We start from the raw sequence: 20,416 nt of genomic DNA, 5'->3' as shown, positions 1-20,416 counted from the left end.
GCAAACTCTTAGTTGTGGCATGTGGGATCTAGTTCCCTGACCAGGGATAGAATCCCGGGTCACCTGCATTGGGAGCAGCGAGTCTTAGCCACCAGACCATTAGTGAAGTCCCATTCCTTTCCTAATTTTAACACAAAGCAAGGAGGAGAAGATTCCAGCATGAGTGCCTGAGGAGAATGACACTATTCCCCACCCTTAGTATTTGCTTAAAAAAACATTCAATGTTTTTAATAAATTTCAGCTAAACCCAAAGCAGGAACAGCTGTGTTAAGATATTCGGTTTCTTCATGAGTGACACGGAGGCATTATAAATAAGTTCTTTATTATGAGTTTACATTGTGCTTGATACATGAAACACATTTCATTTAAAATATTTAAAATAAGTCTTGCTTATAAGCAATTTATTCTGATTATTGTTAAAATAATGTCCACATTCAAACCTTTCAATCCCAGCAAACCACTGCACACGCTCGGTCAGCAGTGCTTTCTACAGTAGCAGCGTAAACTTTTTTCAGAATAAGGGAATGATTCTAGGTTATCCATGGTGAACAGTGATTAGTTTCTCATGCCACCAGTGCTCACCTCTTGCTCAGATGTGCAAGAGGCACCATGTGTCTCCTTCCTCCCCTGACTTGAAGAGCCACAGAGTTAAATAAAGCTGCAGCGTCACACACCATGCCCTAGACTGATCTTCCGGGGTGTGTGCAGCCTCTCTACCAGTACCCCATCACATGCTGCATCAGAACAGGCCTTGGGCCCTTGCAGAGGAGCCTAATGATCCCACTCGTGGGGGCCCTGCTCATCGCCTTCCTCCTCCTCTTCCTCCGAGTCAGCAGACACCCTCTTGATTCTCTGCAGCGCTGCCTTGATGCTCTTCTCCAGGTCGCTGGTGGGTTTACTGCTGGGGCTCGGGCCAGGGGCAGGGTGGACCTTCTTCAGTTTGACCCCCTGCCTTATGGCAGCCAGAATGTGCTCGTTGACTGAGGCTCGGGGAGGGGGCAAAGCGGGCGCCTGCACCTTCTGCACCTCCCTGCCATGCCTTAGGGAGGCCAGCACTTCATCCATCGACCCTGAAATTGAGTAAACAGAGCAAGGAGTCAAGGAATCATACTCTTTCTCCCCAAAGTGCCAAGACGATTTTGTGCTTGTTAAAGGTGTCAAGTCACCCATCAGTTAAGCCATGATTTAAACAAATGGTCATCATCCCATTAGACAAATGCTCTGAGCATCTGATATCGGCTATCTGCTAGTATTGGCTCCCTGTTTGAATCCAGGATAGTCTCATCGCTAATATTTAACCTTAACCACTGATTTTCCACTACTTCCTCAAATCCATAGCAACTCCCAGGCACAGTTGAAAGTCACCATACCTCCTGGTTAGCACGGCTGTTTCTGAAGACACAGGTGTTATCACATTTCCAGGTGACTCTGAAGATAGTTATGAACAGCTGCGGTGTTTTAGTCCGACCCAGTGTGCATCGATAGCTCTGACATTCTATCTCCTCCATTTCCTTTCCCACTTAAAAATCTTTCAACTGTACCCCGCCGTAATTCTCCAACTTCAGTCTTGGATATCAGTCAGTGATTGCTTGTTCTGTGACACTGAGTGAGTGGGTTTCCACACACAAAAAGGCTTAAAGGAAAACTTGAGTCGGTGAACCCAGAGCGGGTGGCTCTGGCATGTCTCTGTATATAGTGTGTTTTAATTCCACCTACATTATCCTGAGGTAACTTAATGTGCTCTCTACTTTCAAGGGTGTGAAATGCTGTCAAAACACAAATTAGATCAGAGTTTCAAAGCCTTGGTGAGAAGCTATTTTTCACTCTTGGCACCTTGAGCCCCCTGTGGTGGGTAAAATCTTTTACCACCTGCTGGAAGTATGTGACTGTGGCCACTAATTTAGGGATCTTCCATGTGAGACTTCAAGGTAAATAGTCATTTCTAGTTCAGAACTGAAAAGCTATGCCATGGCTAACAAAACACCTTAGATCTTAACCTATAACTGTTATTCCACTTCCCTTCTAGGAGTAATAAGATAGACTTGCACCATCGAGGGCATTTTATGGTGTTAACTCACACTTTCTTATTCTTTCAGTGCAGTGAGGCAGTGTGTGTGTTACGAGTCAGGTCAGGAAACAATGTGTGCACATGTGCTCAGCAGGTAAGTCATAACTGACTCTGCAACTCTATGGACTGCGGGCCGCAGGCAAGAATACTGGAGTGGGCTGCCATTTCCTCCTCCAGGGGACCTTCCTGACCCAGGGATTGAACCCAGTCTGCACTGCAGACAGATTCTTTACCACTGAGCCACCAGGGAATCCCTGGTCGGGAACGAGGCACCCCCACAAAGACCTGCCATGTCGTATTTCTTGTCCAGGCCCGTGAGCTCTCACTTTCATTTACCACAGTGTTGCAGCAAAACCCATGGAAATGGGCCATCTGGTCTCCACTTAGTAGTGTGGACATTTTCATCTGTGCCTCGTTCTAGGTACAGTAAACCTTAAACTCAGAATGACCAGAATACACATTAACCAGAACCATGGTTGGAACTGTTATATAATTCCCATCATGTCATAGGCCCCTTGTATTTGACCACTTCATTTTACAAAGATTTCCCACAGTAAGGTTTCTCTGACCACCACTCAGACTACAAGAACAGCCCTCCATAGTCTAAAATTCCTCCAAGATAATTCCAAACCACTATTCTGCTTAAGATGTAACCATTTAATTCCAAGAAGGACTCACAGATGCAACAGTGAGCTTAATTCAAAGCGACACTGAAACATATGGCAGAAATCAAACACTGATGTCTTAAGAACCTGAGACAGGGACTTCCCTAGTGGTCCAGTGGCTATGACTCTGAGCTCCCAATGCAGGCGGCCCACGTTCAAACCCTGGTCAGGGAACCAGCTCGCACATGGCACAACTAAGAGTTTGTATGCTGCAACTAAAAAGATGCCACATGCTGCAACTCAGTCCTGGCTCAGCCAAATAAATAAAAAAAAAAGAACCTGAGACGGGTTGATTCTTGAACAGCCCCAGAGATCCCAAGTCATGTGACCATTAATTGTATAGAGATGTTTCTTCGATTTAGGCTCAATCGATTTAGGCTCTGCTAATTTTGCAATGAAAGAGTGACAAGGTAACACATATCAGAATATTTTAAGATTGTAGAGTGTTACGAAAAAGATTTTGATTTGAAGATGATGGCTGCTAAAGCTGGAGCCCTCTAACCACTTAACCACCCCTGGTGAGTGGGGACAGTTGGGAAGGTTACCTGGGCCACTAAAACTGTCTACAGGGCCTCGTGGGCTCTCAGTGGGTGATTCACACGCCAGTGGAAGTGGCTGATCATCTTTCACTGAAGTCCCGAAGCGTAAATTCCGATGATTTGCAGGTTGAGAAGAAAAGGGCTGAGCAGGGAGGGGCGGCGGCGGTGGGGGGGGAGGAGGTGGCGGGGGAGGCGGAGGCGGTGGCGGCAGTGGCAGTTCCTCACTTGACGTGGAATGTGTTTGGTCACTGGTTGGAACCAAAGTTGGAACAGGGCTGTCTCCAGCACAGTCTTCACGCTCAGGGGTTTTCACAGTACTGACTTCAGACAAGGGAGCACTTCTGGTTTTCCTAGAGGATGGATGGATCACGGCTGTCATCTGAGAAGTCGGCGGGGGTATCTGCTTGGGTAGTCTGTTCAGCAGGTCTGGAGTCACAGGTTGTGAGCGAGAGCTCTTTAGGATAGGCTGGCCTGGACATCTCTGAAAATGAAAAACCATTGTCAGAAACTGGCTACGATCACAAACCATCAACATGCTAGAGCTTTCTATAAAGGACACCCAAAGAGTTTCTTTGTGTGGATCATCCTAATTCACGAAGCGGCTGCTTTTCACTTTGCACAGCCACCCTTGCTACTAAATCTATATATTGAGGAACAAGCATTCATATGCTTTCATATAATACTTTTCTCTGTAATAAAGACATGAAAGGATACATACAGATGAAAACACTCATCATATTTTTAGTATGAAAGATCAGACAACAAATACAAACAAAAGACAGTTGAAAAAATTATGGTGAGTTTAAAGTATCAGGCAGCCATGAAAAATCATAAATAGTACAAAGTCTGTGAAACATCTTTAAAAAAAATGCAGATGATATGGTGTGCAATGTATAACCATGTAAAAAACAGATCTATGAAAAATACCAGCAGTGTAGATCTCCAAGTGACAGTTAAAACAGGTATTACAGATTTCTCTAATGTTTAGTCTTAGAGTAAATTTTGTAATTTAAAAATATTAATTAAAAAAGTTGTAGTCTCACAGGTATAGTTTGCTAAAGAAAAACCTCACCTTACAAAGAACTAATCTTGAGGGGTGTACACCTCCATGGACCAAAAAACTGCAACTTTTACCAATTTAAGGTCAACTCCTTCCAGTTTGTTGATGGATTCTTTCACCTTCATACCACATAAATGTGAAAATCAGGGCTCTGACTAGTTCAGGGTCATGCAGCTGGACTTGGATCCCTTGAATCCCCTCCTGCACAGTGACTCTGTCGTGCTAATCAGTACCCTCTGGAATATGGATGAGCTTTGAAAACATTACGCTGAGAGACCACTCACCATGAAGGACCACTTATATGAAATGTCTACCGTAGGTAAATCCACAGAGACAGAAAGCAGATTAATAGTTGCCCAGACCCAGGGAGGTAGCAGGGAATAGCTACTGGATATGAGATTTCTTTGGGGAACAGTAAAGCTGTTCCAGACTGATTGTAGCGATGGTTGCACAACTCTGAATATAGTAAAACCTTTAAATGGAAGAACTGTATAGTGTGCAACCTACATGAATAAAGTTGCTTTAAAAAAAAAAATGAGAATGAATGTAAATGCCTAGCACAGTGCCTGCCATACAGCAAGGATCAGAGTAGAAAGTCTATCAGGGACTTCCCTGGTGGTCCTGTGGTTAACAATCCACCTTCCAATGCAGGGAACGTAGATTTGATCCCTAGTCTAGGAACTAGATCCCACATGCCTGGGGCAACTAAGCCCACACATGGCAACTAGAGAAGCCGACTCGGAACTAGATCCCACATGCCTGGGGCAACTAAGCCCACACATGGCAACTAGAGAAGCCGACTCACCACAGCAAAGACACAGTGCAGTCAAAATTTCACAAGAGAAAGAAGACAAGATGAAGTCGTAAAATATGATGTATTCACTCTGGTGGCCCCTGTTTTTCTTGTTGGGACTGCACTATGCATCTTCAATACCTCATCCCAGACTTACGTCTGGGAGTGGGTGGTTTTCTCTTTGGGGTCATTATGAGGGTATATGACGAGAACAGGTTTACGCTTTTATGTTCAACAAGTTCAATGTTACTTTAAGTATCTATTTACTTTAAAAAAAAAAACAACCTATTCGCTTCTGAAGGGAAAAACGTACTGGAGCGCAGTTGCTTCCCAGCGTTGTGCGAGTCCCTGCGATGCTGCAGTGGGAACCGGCTCCACGCACACATATCGCCCGCCTTTTTGGATTTCCCTCCCATTTCGGTGCCCACAGAGCTCTCAGAGGAGCTCACCGTGCTATGCGGTAGTTTCTCGTGAGCTGTCTGTTTTGGACATGGTACCAACAGTATATATGCGTCCGCCCAACCTCCCAGTTCTTCCCACACCCCCTTGGTGTCCGTGTTTGTTCTCCCTGTCTCTTAAACCTGTTCACTTTTAACAGGTCACTTAACTAATGTCACAATGTTTCCTCGACCAAATTTTAGAGCCTTCTTTATTATAAATGAGGAAAAGCCAGCTAGAGCTGAGGGCAATTTAACTATTTTTGGTTTTCCCTGCCAGTTAACAGCAGGGTGAGTGGCAAGGTCAAAAACATCTTGATATTTCTAATACTGTAGTTTTTTATTTATAGACTACAAATCATGGCATTTGGGGAACATTTTAGGTCCCAAATCATCTGTCCCTAATACTTCATTGGGACTTCCCTGGTGGCTCAGACAGTAAAGCGTCTGTCTACAATGTGGGAGACCTGGGTTTGATCCCTGGGTCGGGAAGATTCCCTGGAGAAGGAAACGGCAACCCCCTCCAGTACTCTTGCCTAGAAAATCCCATGGATGGAGGAGCTTGGTGCAGGCTACTGTCCATGGGGTCACAAAGAGTCACAAAGAGTCAGGCACAACTCTATTTAACTATTTTTGGTTTTCCCTGCCAGTTAACAGCAGGGTGAGTGGCAAGGTCAAAAACATCTTGATATTTCTAATACTGTAGTTTTTTATTTATAGACTACAAATCATGGCATTTGGGGAACATTTTAGGTCCCAAATAATCTGTCCCTAATACTTCATATTTTTCTCCCAGGGCAGGTGATCTTCATTTATTTTTCCAGAAAACATAGGAGAAGCGAGGATTTATAGAACTCACCTCTTTAAATGCTCTTAATCTTTGGAGGGTTTTTTGGCGTTCTTGGTTTATCCATTCTCTTTTCTTTTGTTCCTCCTCTTTTTTCTTGTCTCTTTTCTATATTTAGACAAACACATATCTGTAAGCTTCCCAAAAATCTTGAGAGACTGTAACCTGACATTCTTGCCACCCCCCAGCCCACTGTCATATCCGTACCACCACCCCCACCCCGGCTGCAGGGCTACACTGCACCACACCCTCAGGATCCAGGCTGACCAGCAGTGGGGCTCCACTTTGCACAAACGGAAGCCCATGGGTCACATTATGCAAACATAAAACATTTTTCTTCGGCCACTCACCCTCTGAACACTGTGGTGCTGATGAGAATATTTTACTCTTTCTTCAGCCTGTTGAAGTCTGAGTCGATGATTTTCTTTGCATTGATCCTAGGGGAATAATGTAATTTCACTGATCTGTTTTTTTAACTTGGTTATAAATTGAACACTGCATGGCTTTTAATATTTCCATGGGGTAGCATAAAAGGTTAAAAGAAAAAAGCGCTGCGTTTGGGCTGCAGTATGAGGCATTTATTAATAGGAGTTACGGTGTGATTCAGTACGTCTGCCTCCTCCTCAGTCATGTGACATGGGCCGATTGGCTGCTTACAGAAATCCCTTGTTCCTGGTCAGGAAGGTCATGGCTGGGGTGCAGTGCTTTGGGAGATGAAAAAGCAAGTCCTCCAACCAAGCAGAAATGGGAGGACAAACAGGCAGCCCCATATCCTTAAGTGGGAAGCGTCCTAAGGGTCTGTTTCAGTGCAATTGTTATAAACACATTTCCCCCTAATGTTCTAAATATTTCCAAACATACCTACATAACACATCCAATCTATAATATCTAAAAAATTATATTAAAAACTGTATCATATAGGAATTCCCTGGTGGTCCAGTGGTTAAGAGTCTGCTTGCCAACACAAGGGACACAAGTTCAGTCCCTGGTCCAGGAAGACCCACATGCGACAGGGCAACTAGGGCCGAACACCACAGCTTGCATGCCTGTGCTCCAGAATCTGTGCTCCACAACAAGAGAAGCCCCCATTCACCACAACCGGGGAAAGCCCACTCAGCAATGAAGACTCAGTGCAACCAAAAATAAGTAAATAAATAACTTAAAAAAAACTGTATCTCAAGTATGCTTACCCCTTCTTAGTATGTTACCTTTTTATGTAATCACAGAGTTTTTAAAAATTAAGAAAAAAATCACTCACCAATTATAAGGACTGAAGTAAGCCGAATATTGTCTGACTGACATAATCAATTTAAAGTAAAATTAATTTTATCATTTATTATAGCTTCTTAGACGTTTCTACCTATTGTGAGTTTTAAAAATGCCTATGTATGTCATAGACATTCAATCAATAGTTGTTGAAAGACTTAATTAAAATCTAAAGATGGTTAAATCCAAAAGGAAAAAAGAATCTTTTTAAGAAAAAAAAAAACCGTAGTGTATTTTAATTGTAGCCACTGATATCTACATAAACACACATGAAATGAATCATTCATAAAAGCCTTATTTTCGAACCTATCTTTTGTAAAAGAAGAAATCCCCCAAAGCCGTGAGCCAAGAAGGCCGCCCAGGCATACCCACCTTTCTGTTCCTGAGACGGGCTCTCCTGGCACAGATGCTGCCCCGCTTTGACTCCAGCTGCTGGCACTGCCGGCTGAGCACGCCCACCTCCAGCTGCTTTCCTTCCTGTAGCCCCATTACACCATCCATGACCGTAAGTTCCTCTGGACTTTCACACGGGTCGTAGTAGATCACTTCATCCTGTTTATCTAGAAGCATATTAATGATTTTTAAACCGTATTTTATTAAAAATGATGCATACTTTGTTTTCTTTTGGCTGCACTGGGTCCTCATCGCTGCGCAGGCTTTCTCTAGGTGCAGAGAGTGGGGGCTACTCTCTAGCTGCAGTGCGTGGACTTCGCATTGCGGTGGCTTCTCTTGTGGCAGAGCACAGGCTCTGGGGCGCTCGGGCTCAGCAGCTGTGGTGCACAGGTTTAGCTGCTCTGCAGCATCTTCTCAGATCAGGGATCGAACCCCCGTCTCCTGCATTGACAGGTGGATTCTTTACCACTGAGCCACCAGGGAAGCCCACGCATGTAAGGATATCCAATGTAAGGATAGTTATAGGTTCTTACAATTAACAGATATATATATGTGTCTATGTATACACACACACATGCAGCTTACATAGTTACGTGTATCAATAAAGATAATTCTCAGAGAAACTTTTCCATGTGATAGAAATACAATTTTAATGGCAACACAGTATTCTCGAATTTAAGCACTCTCTGTTCTCAGAATGTCACAATGTTCCATTATTATCATTTCCACTGTGGTGAACATCTTTGAATATAAATCTTTGTATACATTTTTTATTACTTCCTTTGCAGATGAATATTTAAGGCTCCTGATCACTGTTGTCAAAGCACCCTCCTCGAGAAAGGCAACATATGTTCTACCAGCAGCATGTCATTAAGGTGCCTTAATGATATTTAATCTTAATTACATATTGATTTTTTAAAAAATACATGCTGATTGTAACAAACTCAAGTCCTACAGAAGTACATAAAAATAGAAAGTAAAATTTTCCTCTTTCCTCACTAAATCTTTGTCCTTTCGTTCCCAGAGGAAAATAGGAATAGTTTGGCATGCATCCATCCAGACTAACCTTTTTCTAATAGAACTTCTTCCTAAATATGTAAAGTGCTTATAACATGAAGCTAAAGTTTCTTGAATACCTAGGATTATTCTTGCCTGGAAAATCCCATGGATGGAGGAGCCTGGTAGGCTGCAGTCCATGAGGTCGCTAAGAGTTGGACACAACTGAGTGACTTCACTTTCACTTTTCCCTTTCATGCATTGGGGAAGGAAATGGCAACCCACTCCAGTGTTCTTGCCAGGAGAAGGGCAGAGCTTGGTGGGCTGCCGTCTATGGGGTCGCACAGAGTCGGACACGACTGAAGCGACTTAGCAGCAGCAGGATTAAATTAAATGTTCAGGATCTATATGAAGAAAATAACTAAACTTGGAGGAACTTTAGGGAAAACAACAGACTTGAGTAAATGGAGAGACATACCATGTTCTTGGATGGGAAGATTCAAAATTGAAAAGACGGTAATTCTTCCCAAAGTAATCTCTAATGTTAACTGCAATCCCAATAAAAATTCCGAGTTTTTTGGGCTTTTTGTTTTGAGCTTGTCAAAATGATTCTAAAGTTCATCTGGAAGAATAAAGGAGTGATAAGGAGTCAGAAAGTTTTTGGAAAAGTAGATTGAGGGAAGGATTTGCTTTATGTAATAATAGGAACAGCATGGTACCAGCTACTAGGAGCCATTCACAACTCAGTGAAAGAAAATAAGAGTTCATAAATAGATCAAAGCAAGTATGATAATCCTGGATATGGGACAGGTGACAAGTCAAAGCAACAGGGGAAATGTTTTTAAAATCAGTGAGTGGGACTAAGAATTTGGAGGGGAAAGTTTAGATTGCTACCCCACATCAAAATAAACTTCATCTGGATTAAAGAGCCAAATGTTTTTAAAAGCAAAATCATAAAAATACTAAAAACAAAAGTAAATACCTGTGTAATTCTGGGATAAAGGAGTTACAACACCAAAGCAGAAAGACTGAGAGAGGTGACTTCATAAAGATTAAATATTCCGAAAAAGCAAATGACAGAGCAATGATTTGCAACATAAGACAGATAATAAAGTAACATCTCTAATACAAAAAGGGAATATTCCAAAGAAAAATGGGCAAAGACCATGAATAGGCAGTAAATAAAAACAAATGACCAGTAAACATACAAAACTGTGTTCAACATCACTTGTAAATGAAACAAATGAAAATTAGAAGATGCCATTTTTTTTCCCATCACATAGGCAAAGAATTTAAATGAATAAGTACAGGGAAACATTTTCATCATCAGCTGATAGGAGCATCATTAAGTAGAATGAAATTTAGAAATTAGAAAATAATAGTGGTATGGGAAAATGCCTATCAAATGATTGTTATAGTGTTGTTTTAACAATTAGGTGTCAAAATGTAAAACGTACATTTTGTAAAATGTACGTGATTCCATCTTTAGAAATTTATTCCAAGGAAAGAATCTGTCCTACACACAAAGACATATGTAAAGGAAGGTTCTTCACTACATTGTTCACAACAGTGAAAAGTGGATATACCAGTATATCTATTTAATGGAATACTATGCAGCCATTAAAATGTTTGATTTTATAACTTTTTGAAATGGAAAGATGACTATTATATATTAAATGAAAAAGAGGTTACTGAACAGAATACTCAGTTTTGGTTTAAGAAATTGATAGATATTTCTAAACATTAGCATATAAAAAAGGCTACGAAACTACAGAGTCTACAAAGTATCTCTAGATGATGGAACTGGAGTAATAATAGTTTCCCTTTGTTTTGCTATATGTTTACCAATGAACGTATTATTTCAGTGACAAAAATACTGAAGGGAAACTGTATTAGAAAATTTCAGTATATAATATACAACAAATAATTGATAATATGGTCTGTATTTCCTTGAATCTGTAATTTAAACATACCAAGATATACATTGAAATATAAATTTTACCTTTTATAAGTCTTTTAATGGAGTCCAACTGAGTAACAAGCAGTATTTCTTCATATTTTAATATCTCAAATTTAACCTCGTATAATTCTAATTGAACTTCATAATATTGTATTTCTAAGTCATCTACAATGTTTATTTTTTTTTCTTGTTCTGGAAGATCTTCCATCTTGTTTTCATGAAAAAGATAAGAGCAAGTTAAAATAGGCCATTAAAAGCAAACTTTACAAGCATCTGAGTTATTTTCTATTCTGTGAAAGTGAAAGTGTTAGTTGCTCAACTGTGTTCAACTCTTTGGGATCCAATGGACTGCAGCCTGTGAGGCTCCTTGTCCCTGGATTCTCCAGACAAGAATACTGGAGTATTAATGATACTGGAGTGGGCTGCCATTCCTTCTCTGCTCAGTATCAAACGTGAAAAAAGCAAAGAGAGAAGAGACACTTTTCCATTTCACTTCATGGGATAAAAATGCCTTCTTCAGCATTGACCACAGATACTTTACCTCATCTCTGAAACATATGAAAACATTTAGGTTTTGAGAAAATAAATGGCAATGAAGTATTCACAGATGTTTTCTGCTTTAAAGTCATTATGTTATAGGAAATAAAACTGACTATGCTCCTAAGACAAAGCATCTCTTTAACTATTCTAAAATTGTGCTGAAAACATGGCTTGGCTGATTTTCAAGTATATTACCTGCCTTGGTTCTGAGGCCAATGCAATCATCAAGTGACTGACAATATAATATTTCAAAAACATTTTAACTGAAACTTCACGGCCAAACTTCCAGTCTCTAAATTCTGAAAAGACCCTGATGCTGGGAAAGATTGAGGGCAGGACGAGGAGGGGGTGAGAGAGGATGAGACAGTTGGATGGCATCACCAACTTCAGTGGGCATGAGTTAAAGCAAACTCCAGGAGATGATGAACGACAGGGAAGCGAGGTGTGCCGCAGTCCATGGGGTTGCAAAGAGTTGGAACGACTCAGTGACTGGACAATAACAACAGAAGATGGTACTGGGGACTTCCCTTGTGGTCCAGTGGCAAAGACTCTCTGCTTGCAATGCAGAGAGCCTGCATTCAATCCCTGCTCTGGGAACTAGATCCCACATGCCACAGGTGAGAGTTCCCATGCTGCAAATAAAGTTCCTACATGCCACAAGGAAGGTCAGAGATCCCATGAGCCACAACTAAGACCCAGTGCAACCCAATAAATAAATAAAATGGTGAAACTTAGAAAAATTTTTTTAAATTAACAAAATTTTTAAGATAAAAAAGATGGTGTTGGAACAAGTGAATAAGGATGCTACCTAAAATAAAAGTGTATTTGTAAAACAAAGCTTCACTTATGTTTGTCTTACCTTGCCCTGAATTTCAGCTCTTCTGTGATTTAAACACAGCTCTTTGGCTCTCATGAGTTGTAGAGTCTCCCGGGCTAACATCAGCTTGAGTTTTTCCAACCTGGGAGTTGCTGTGGCCCAGGCAGCCTGGCCAAATCTCTTCTCATCCTGTGCCATTTGTTTCTTCATTCCTGTTGGATTATAATTAATAAAATAAAACATAATTACAACTCATAATAAAAAAAGAAACTTTTTTAAAAAGGAAAAATTCATCCTGAACAAATTCTGTTTATTGCCTTCCATGTTACCGGCAAAACATCCCTTTTAAAAGAAAACTTGTATGTTAGTGATTTTTTTATTGTCACAAAAATAATACATGGTTATTTAGTAAAAAATTTTAGATGACTTCATTTAAAAAAAGAAAATCATGAATCTCACTTACTTAAAGCAATTGCTTCTTACATCTTGGTGCAAATACTTCTGGGCTGTTTCTGTGTCTAACTAGACAAACAGGAAGATACAGTTTGACCAAAACAAACCACCAACCCCCCTCCCCCGTCCCAGGATATCATTCTGCTTTATACCTTGTTTATTTCACTTACTGTATCACAGAATTCTTGCTATTCATAAAAATTGTTATAGAGAATCATGTTTAATAGCTACATAGTATTCTACTTTATGAATGTACTATAATTTAACAAACTGGTAATAAGTTGTTGCTATTTGCAGCTACTGTCAACAGTGACGGAAGATTAGACAAAAGCACCTCAAGCCAGGGACTTCCCTACCAGTCCAGTGGTTAAGACTCTGTACCTCAGTGATGTGGCCGAAAAAAAACAATAAACAAAAAGTACTTCACCCAGCCTACAGGACCATATGGTCTTGTCCCTGCCTGTCTGCCAGCATTCTCTCACACCACATTCTCTGTACAGGCAGACCACAGAGGTAGTTCAGGTTCAATTCCAGATCAACACAGTAAAGTGAACACCACAATAAATCAGGTTGGATTTTCTTGTTTCCCACTGCATACAAAAGTTATGTTTACACTGTACTGTGGTCTATTAAGTGTGCAGGAACCTTATGTCTTAAAAAAAATGTACAAAAAAAAAAAAAAAAACAAACAAACAAAAAAAAATGTACATACCTTAATTTAAAAATACTTTATTACTAAAAAGTGCTAACCATCATCTGAGCTTTGAGCTGTAATCGCTTTGGCATAGTAACATCAAATATCACTCACCACAGATCACCATAACAAAATGTAAAAGTTTGAAATATTGGGAAAATGACTAAAATGTGCAAAGTGGGACAAATGCTGTAGGAAAAACAGTAGTTGCTATTCTTAAAATTTATTTATTTTTATCTTTTGACTGCACCACATGGCATGTGAGATCTTAGTTCCCCAACCAGGAATCGAACCTGCACACCCCTGCATTAGCAGCACAGAATCTTAACCACTGGAGCACCAGGGAGGTCCCAGCACTTGCTATTTTATAATAGACTTGCTCAATGTAGGACTATCACAAACCTTCAATCTGTAAAAATCATACTACCTGTGAAGTGGCGTAAGGTATAGCACCATGAAATGAGCAATGAGATGAGGTATGTCCGCGCTGTGCTCCAGCCCGTGGCTTCCTCATGCTTGTCAAGCTCCCTCATACCAGAGGGCCTTTGTAAATGCTACTCCTGCCTGGTACACCCTCTCATCAATTTTCTGCTCTCTCCACTTCCATTTACCCTTCAAATAGGAGGGCAAATGCCACTTCTCAGAGGCCTTCTGTGACCACTCTCATTGAGTCTCATTTTTCTCTCCTAGGCTCTCAGCGCCCCATGTTTCTCTTCTTCATATGGCTTGTTGCCACTGCCATTTTCCATGTGTTTGAATGAATAATATAATTAAGATTTCTCTTCCCTCATCTGACTTTACAGTGTCTATCCACTCCAGCACTCTTGCCTAGAAAATCCCATGGATGGAGGAGCCTGATAAGCTACAGTCCATGGGGTTGCAAAGAGTCGGACACGACTGAGCGACTTCACTTCACTTCATGCTTATCCTTATAGTGAATCCTTAGTACCTAGAAAATACAGAATCTGGTGCTTAAGAGGCACTCAAGTATTTTCTGAGTACAAGGAAAATTACATGTATCTTAGTATAGCATTTTAAAATTATTACCTGCTAATGCTTCTACCGTTTTTTCAAAATAATTCACTGTAATATCTTGAACAGAGACTATAGCTTCTTCAGCCCGTCTGGTCCATTCTTGGGCTTCCTTCTGCAGGGCAACTATCCTTTTAGGACCCAGATCATCCTCATCCAAGGACTTCTACAGAAAGAAGGGAAAGTTGTATCAGTAAGAGAAAAGAGTCATGTAGAACCATTAGAAAATTGAAAGAAACTGGTCATGTGGATTATTTAAACTACTTTTATTACTACTACTTAGTCAATTAAATTTCATTCACTCATCAGTTCCTTACTGAGTATAAATAAGGCTCTAAGTGCAGCATCCACTGGAAGACAAAGGGATACTCTGGAGCATAAAGGAAAAAATACCCTACTTTACTTTGTACTACTCGAATAACTTTTTCTAGAAGGGAATACTGTCAAGCTGTGTTTCTCTGTTAATATATATTGTTTGGAGACCTCCCTGGTGGTCCAGTGGCTCACCTGCCAATCCCAGGGACACTGGTTTTATCCCTGGTCTGAGAAGATCCCACATGCGGCGGGGCAACTAAGCCCGTGCAATCACAACACCTAGCCCATACTCTGGAGCCCACAAGCCACAAGAGAAGCCCGCACACCACAACTGGAGGGCAGCCCCCCGCTCACCTCAACTAGAGAAAGTCCATGCATGGCCCAGCACAGCCAAAAATAAATAAATACATTTTTCAAATGTCTTTGTCTTTCAATCAATTTAAAAAATAAATTCGATGTATCTACAATATTATCGAAACAAGGGGTGAACCCAAAGTGGAAACACAGATTGAATCATTAATGCAACTAAAGAAACAGCATGTCATAAACAGTAAATCTGATAAAGTAAAAACGTAAAACGTACCAAAATAGCAAGCTTACATGAAGTTGCAAGTTCTCGCATGTCCCTGAATGGCTGCAGTAAATACTGGAAGAACATAGTTGTCGCAGTGACTAATTCCTGGTACGCTTCATCTTCCTCTCGATACACTTTCATTAATGCTACCATGGTGTTGGCTTTTTCATGCCCTTGAAGCAACTAGAAGGCAAAATGTAAATAAAGTTCAAGTATGGACAGTATAAGATCATACCACACCAACAGAGCTAAAGAAACCTGAATGTTCCTAACATTAACGCATCAATTTGATTAAACATGAAAATGTTACTGTCCTCCAACCAAAATGCCCAGTAAGAATGGTTAAATAAATCATGGTACATCCATAGTAGGAATATTATTATTGTAATCATTTATTCAGCACTGTGCTTTTGAAGACTGGTTCAGTAATCTGGGCACTTTTATAATAATAAATGGGAGATAGAGGAGGATGTAGAGTTGGTCCTAAGTATGTAGTACATGTACTAAGGACTCAGAGAAAAGGACCTGAGAGAGGATATTTTTCCATCACTTTTTTGACCATAAAGGTATTGTGAGAATGCACTCCTTTTTTAAAACTGCTGAGGGACTTCCCTGGTGGCCCAGTGGTTAAGACTGCATTTCCACTGCAGGCAGCATAGGTTCAATCTCTGGTCAGGGAACTAAGACCCTACATGCCGTGTGATACAATCAAACCAAAACAGACAAACTCATAAAGACATAGAGATGATTCCAAGTAGTTCTCCAGCATGTTGACTCTCTTAATTCCCCCAGGTTAATATTCCCATCAATTCCCCAGCAAAGTAGACTCATTCACAGCATCACAAATGGGGCTCTAGCCTCTAAATAATGCTTCTGAGGCAGGGCAAGAAATAAACTGAGCATTTATAATCTAGAAAAACTCATTTGGTAAGAAACTAATTTACTGCCCAGGAGAAGAGAAATAAAATCAAGTAATAGTATAAACTCCCCACCCCCACCCCTCGGTCAGTACATCCTTAAATTCTTCTATTTCCTTCCCTCCAGTTAAGAATAAAGTAATCTATGTTCCGTAGTCCTTTTATCCAGGTGATAACAGTAGGATTACCCACCCCCCTCCAAAAAAAAAAGCAAAAGTTTCCTTCAAGAAAATTAAAACACGTGAAAAAGTAAACTTAGGATAACTGATGTTTTTCAGCCTTATTTCTTAAGACTATTCAGACTTCAAAACATTCAGTTTCACTTTCTATATTCTAGCAATGTTACTAATTGGTCTAATTCTAGAATCAATTGCTTTCCTGTTCTACATATGAGCTGAGTACTAACATTATTACATGCACTTCCATGGATGCAGTGTATTTCATATTTAAGCCCTCACTCCACCCGCATGTTCCAGGTAAACAGGTGAACTATACCAGTGTCAACATCTAGCTTAACAGTATGAACTATACTAGTGCCATAATACCTCTGAATGAACTCAAACTTGGATAAAGTGTATACTGAAAAATAAGTGATTCAACATGGTAAAACTGAAGATCAAAAGCTAACTAGCCTGAAACTGCCCTGTGGTTTCCTCATATTATCAAGTGAAATAAACCCATGAGAAGTGGGTGTATAAAAAGCTCATTCTATATTTAGCTTGAGAGAATATAATTAAGATGTTGGAATGTGGATAAATTGTTCTTACACCTCCCCTTCCTCAAATGAATGCAGAGAAAAATCATTCTGATTAAGAACGAAAGTGAGAAAGGGCTTCCCTGGTGGTGCGGTGGTAAAGAATCCGTCTGCAGTGCAGGAGAGGCAGGTTCGATCCCTGGGTGGGGAAGATCCCCTGGAGAAGGAAATAGCAAACCACTCCAGTATTCTTGCCTGGGAAATCCCATGGACAGAGGAGCCTGGTGGGCTACAGTCAATGGGGTCAGACACGACTTAGCGACTAAAACAATAGTGAGAAAGGGCCGGCAAGAGGCATGTCCGGGTGTAGCATAGAGAACTCAGTCTTGACTTAGGAATAGTCAGTTCGTTGTGGATATATGAGCCATGTTTTCTTCTGAAACCCTTTCTTGAATCCCCTTCAGTTCTGTAAACTCAGCGCTCAAAAAATGAATCGTTCAATCGCTCTAACAACCTCTTTCAAGCTTAAAACTGCTTTCCTATTGCTGCTGCTCCCAACTGATGAATACAGCTCATATCCTATCGGCTTTCCACTGGACCAAGTCTGTTTTGTTTTGTTGGCCACACTGGGCATGCGGGGGTCTTGGGAGCCAGTGGCCCCATCGCAGTGCAAAACGGGGAGTCCTTTCCTTGGACCACCAAGGAAATCACCTCACCAAGTCTTTCTTACCTCAAAAGCGTAGGTCCTAGAAGCCCCTTCATCCTCTAACACATCTTGTCTCCCTTATGGGGCTTTCCCTCATACACGGAACCTGCTTTTGTTTACATCCAGTCCTTGTTATCACTTCCTACACTTAGGGGATGTTTCTAGTTTCTCTTTCAGTATTCTCTGGCATTTCCGGTCACAACAGCCTGCTCCGCCAATATCTCCAGGGGAAAGGTTAAAGAGCCTACTCTGGCTCTGAACTGCGAATAAACTTTAACTCAGCCCTCTCGCCAGGCCCCGTGCGGGTTCCTCCGGAAGTCCCCTCGCTGCTGCGCGCCCCTTCCGCGCATCTCGCAGATAACCGGAAGACCCCACTCTCGCACTCGTCCCTCCCCAGGCAAAGCAACACAGAAAGGACCCGCGTGGGCCCGGCGGGCGCGTACCTGGCGCAGCCGCGCGCTCGCCCCATCGCGCCGCGCGCGCAGGGCTCGCTCCCGGAATTCTCGCGTGCTCTCGCAGTCCGCCGCGCAGCGTTGGCCCGGGAAGAGCGCGTCGCGCACCGCCGCGCCGCCGCAGCCGTCGGCCGCCTGGCCGAGGTAGCGTTCCAGCTGCCCGCACAGCTCCTGCAGCGCCGCCTCGCCCGGGCCTGCGGGCGCCGACCACACCAGCGTCCACAGCCCGAGCCCCAGGCCCCAGGCCCCGCCGCCGCCCGCGTCTAGCTCCGGCGGCAACCGCGGGAAGCAGCGCTCGAGCGGCGGCCACAGCGCTGCCAGCTGCCGGTGCGCGCCGCGGAGCCCGGCAGCCGAGAGCAGGCCCGCCCAACTGGGCGGGGGTGCGGCGGCCTCGGGCTCGGGCGCGGGTTCGGGCCCCGGCTGGCTCCCCTCGCGCCGCCGCCGCCGCTGCGCCGTGCGGTCGTGACAAGTCACGGCGAACTTGCCCTCCACATCATTCCAGGCCACCAGGAAGCGCAGCTGGTGCCGCTCGGGCTCGGCGAAGAGGTCCTCGCGGACCGGCACCCAGCCCTCCAAGCTGTCGGGCTGCTCGTCCTCCATGGCCGCCAGCGGTCAGCGCCCGGCGGGCTCGGCTCCCCAGAGCCTGGTCTCCTCGCACCAGCAGCCGCTGCACAGTCCGGACCGCGTCATTTTTCGCTGAACTGGAATCGGCGTCAGCACCCCCACCACCGCCACCCTCGGCACTTTTGATTGGCTGTCTGCTGCCTGGGAGGCTTCCAACAACGCTTCCGCGATTGGTTGGATGATAGATGGGAGGCTTCGCGACAACCAAAGAAATGGTCAGGAGGTCGCCGCTTGGAATCAACCAATGTCGCAACCTGGTCCGGATCCTGGGATTACCACTCTTGCCTCACCTTTTCCACCTATGTACACACTGACATTGAAAAAATGTTTGTTAAACGAACTAGTTGTTGTCTTAGCCTCCTACACTAAACTGTGAGCCTCTTGAGAACGGAAACCCGGTTGACTTGGTCTTCTATCATCAGGGCCCTAGTGAATACATCGTTCCTGAGCTCAAGAACGGTGAGGTGTAACATTAAACTTAATAGTTACTTGTTGAGGGCGTAAGTGCTAGGCACTAGGTAGAAGCCACAAGTTTGTTGGTATCAATTCAGCAAGCTTTTATGTAATGTATAATGTTTTGGGAGGCTGCGCACGAAGGGGTCATGCCCCCCCGAAAAGAAAAAAAGATACCTCCATCTTCAAATCCTTCCGGCTCCCAACCAACATGTTTAAATACAATCCATGTTCTAACTTGTCATTATAGAGATAAGGAAACTGAGATCCAGAAAAGAAACTTTTCTTAAGATACCCAGACACTCAGGCAATTCAGACACTTCAGACCACCTGGCTACTGAAGACCTGTTTAAGGAGATGGGGTGATGTACTTTCAGCTGGGGATGGAGTGTGGGTTGGAGCTGAACCTGTTCATACAGGGAATAAGGCAGCACTGGTCTCTACCTAGGAAATGTACAGGGTAGACGGAAATACAGTACATGTCAGCTCCCATCCTGAGAGAGCTGATAGAGTGGTAGTGCGGTTGGAGGACAGAGCGGGAGGAACAAGAAGCTCAGGGAGCAGGGAAGAAGCCTTTCATCTAAACAAGATTTTCAAAAGTTTGATTCAGGAACCAGTGAAGGGATTGTTGAAGTTTTTGAGCTAGGAAAGCCTGGAATCAGATTTCCAACACTGACCCCCCCCCCCCCCCCCCCCCCCCAGCCCCCAGCCCCCACCCCCCCACCCCCCCGCAAAGAAAAACAGGGCCAGGCTGAAACTATGGTTAGGGCATCTCCCAGCCTGAAGACAATCCCAAGGCAGATGATCTAGCCCCAGGGCAACTAGGAGACTCTAGGAAAGTAGCTTGAAGGTAAAATTGCCTCTATCTGAAGGTCCCTCCCTTTAATACCAAAGAAAGGTGGGGCTCTGCTCTGGTTGTCATTTGGAGAGAACCTTTTAGCTGAAGTGATTTATTTTCCCTCAAACTATTTTTTACTGTATTAGCTAATATGATTTACTTACAATTCAGGTCTGTTTCTTCTAAGGGATTCTTAACCGCAGTAGCATATATAGTGGTCATCTGAGTTAAATTCACCCATTCCAGTCCATTTTAGTTCACTGATTCCTAAAATGTCGATGTT

General features: G+C 42.8%; 1 protein-coding gene across 1 annotated transcript; it reads right to left on the bottom strand.

Moving 5' to 3' along the window:
• Positions 1-303: 303 nt before the first annotated feature.
• On the bottom strand, positions 304-18,921 carry WHAMM (WASP homolog associated with actin, golgi membranes and microtubules). The gene is given in 12 exon segments (XM_015101910.3): positions 304-1,070; positions 3,279-3,459; positions 3,462-3,521; positions 3,523-3,753; positions 6,422-6,517; positions 6,760-6,846; positions 8,048-8,235; positions 11,067-11,232; positions 12,424-12,593; positions 14,576-14,726; positions 15,459-15,632; positions 18,210-18,921. Coding segments are annotated over 12 exon segments (2,412 nt in total). The 5' UTR covers positions 18,819-18,921; the 3' UTR covers positions 304-771.
• Positions 18,922-20,416: the final 1,495 nt, after the last annotated feature.

Source organism: Ovis aries, chromosome 18, assembly GCF_016772045.2.
Source record: "Ovis aries strain OAR_USU_Benz2616 breed Rambouillet chromosome 18, ARS-UI_Ramb_v3.0, whole genome shotgun sequence".
Taxonomy (NCBI): Eukaryota; Metazoa; Chordata; class Mammalia; order Artiodactyla; family Bovidae; genus Ovis; species Ovis aries.
Note: the sequence above shows the minus strand (reverse complement) of the source record. Positions and strands in the feature narration are given on the sequence as shown.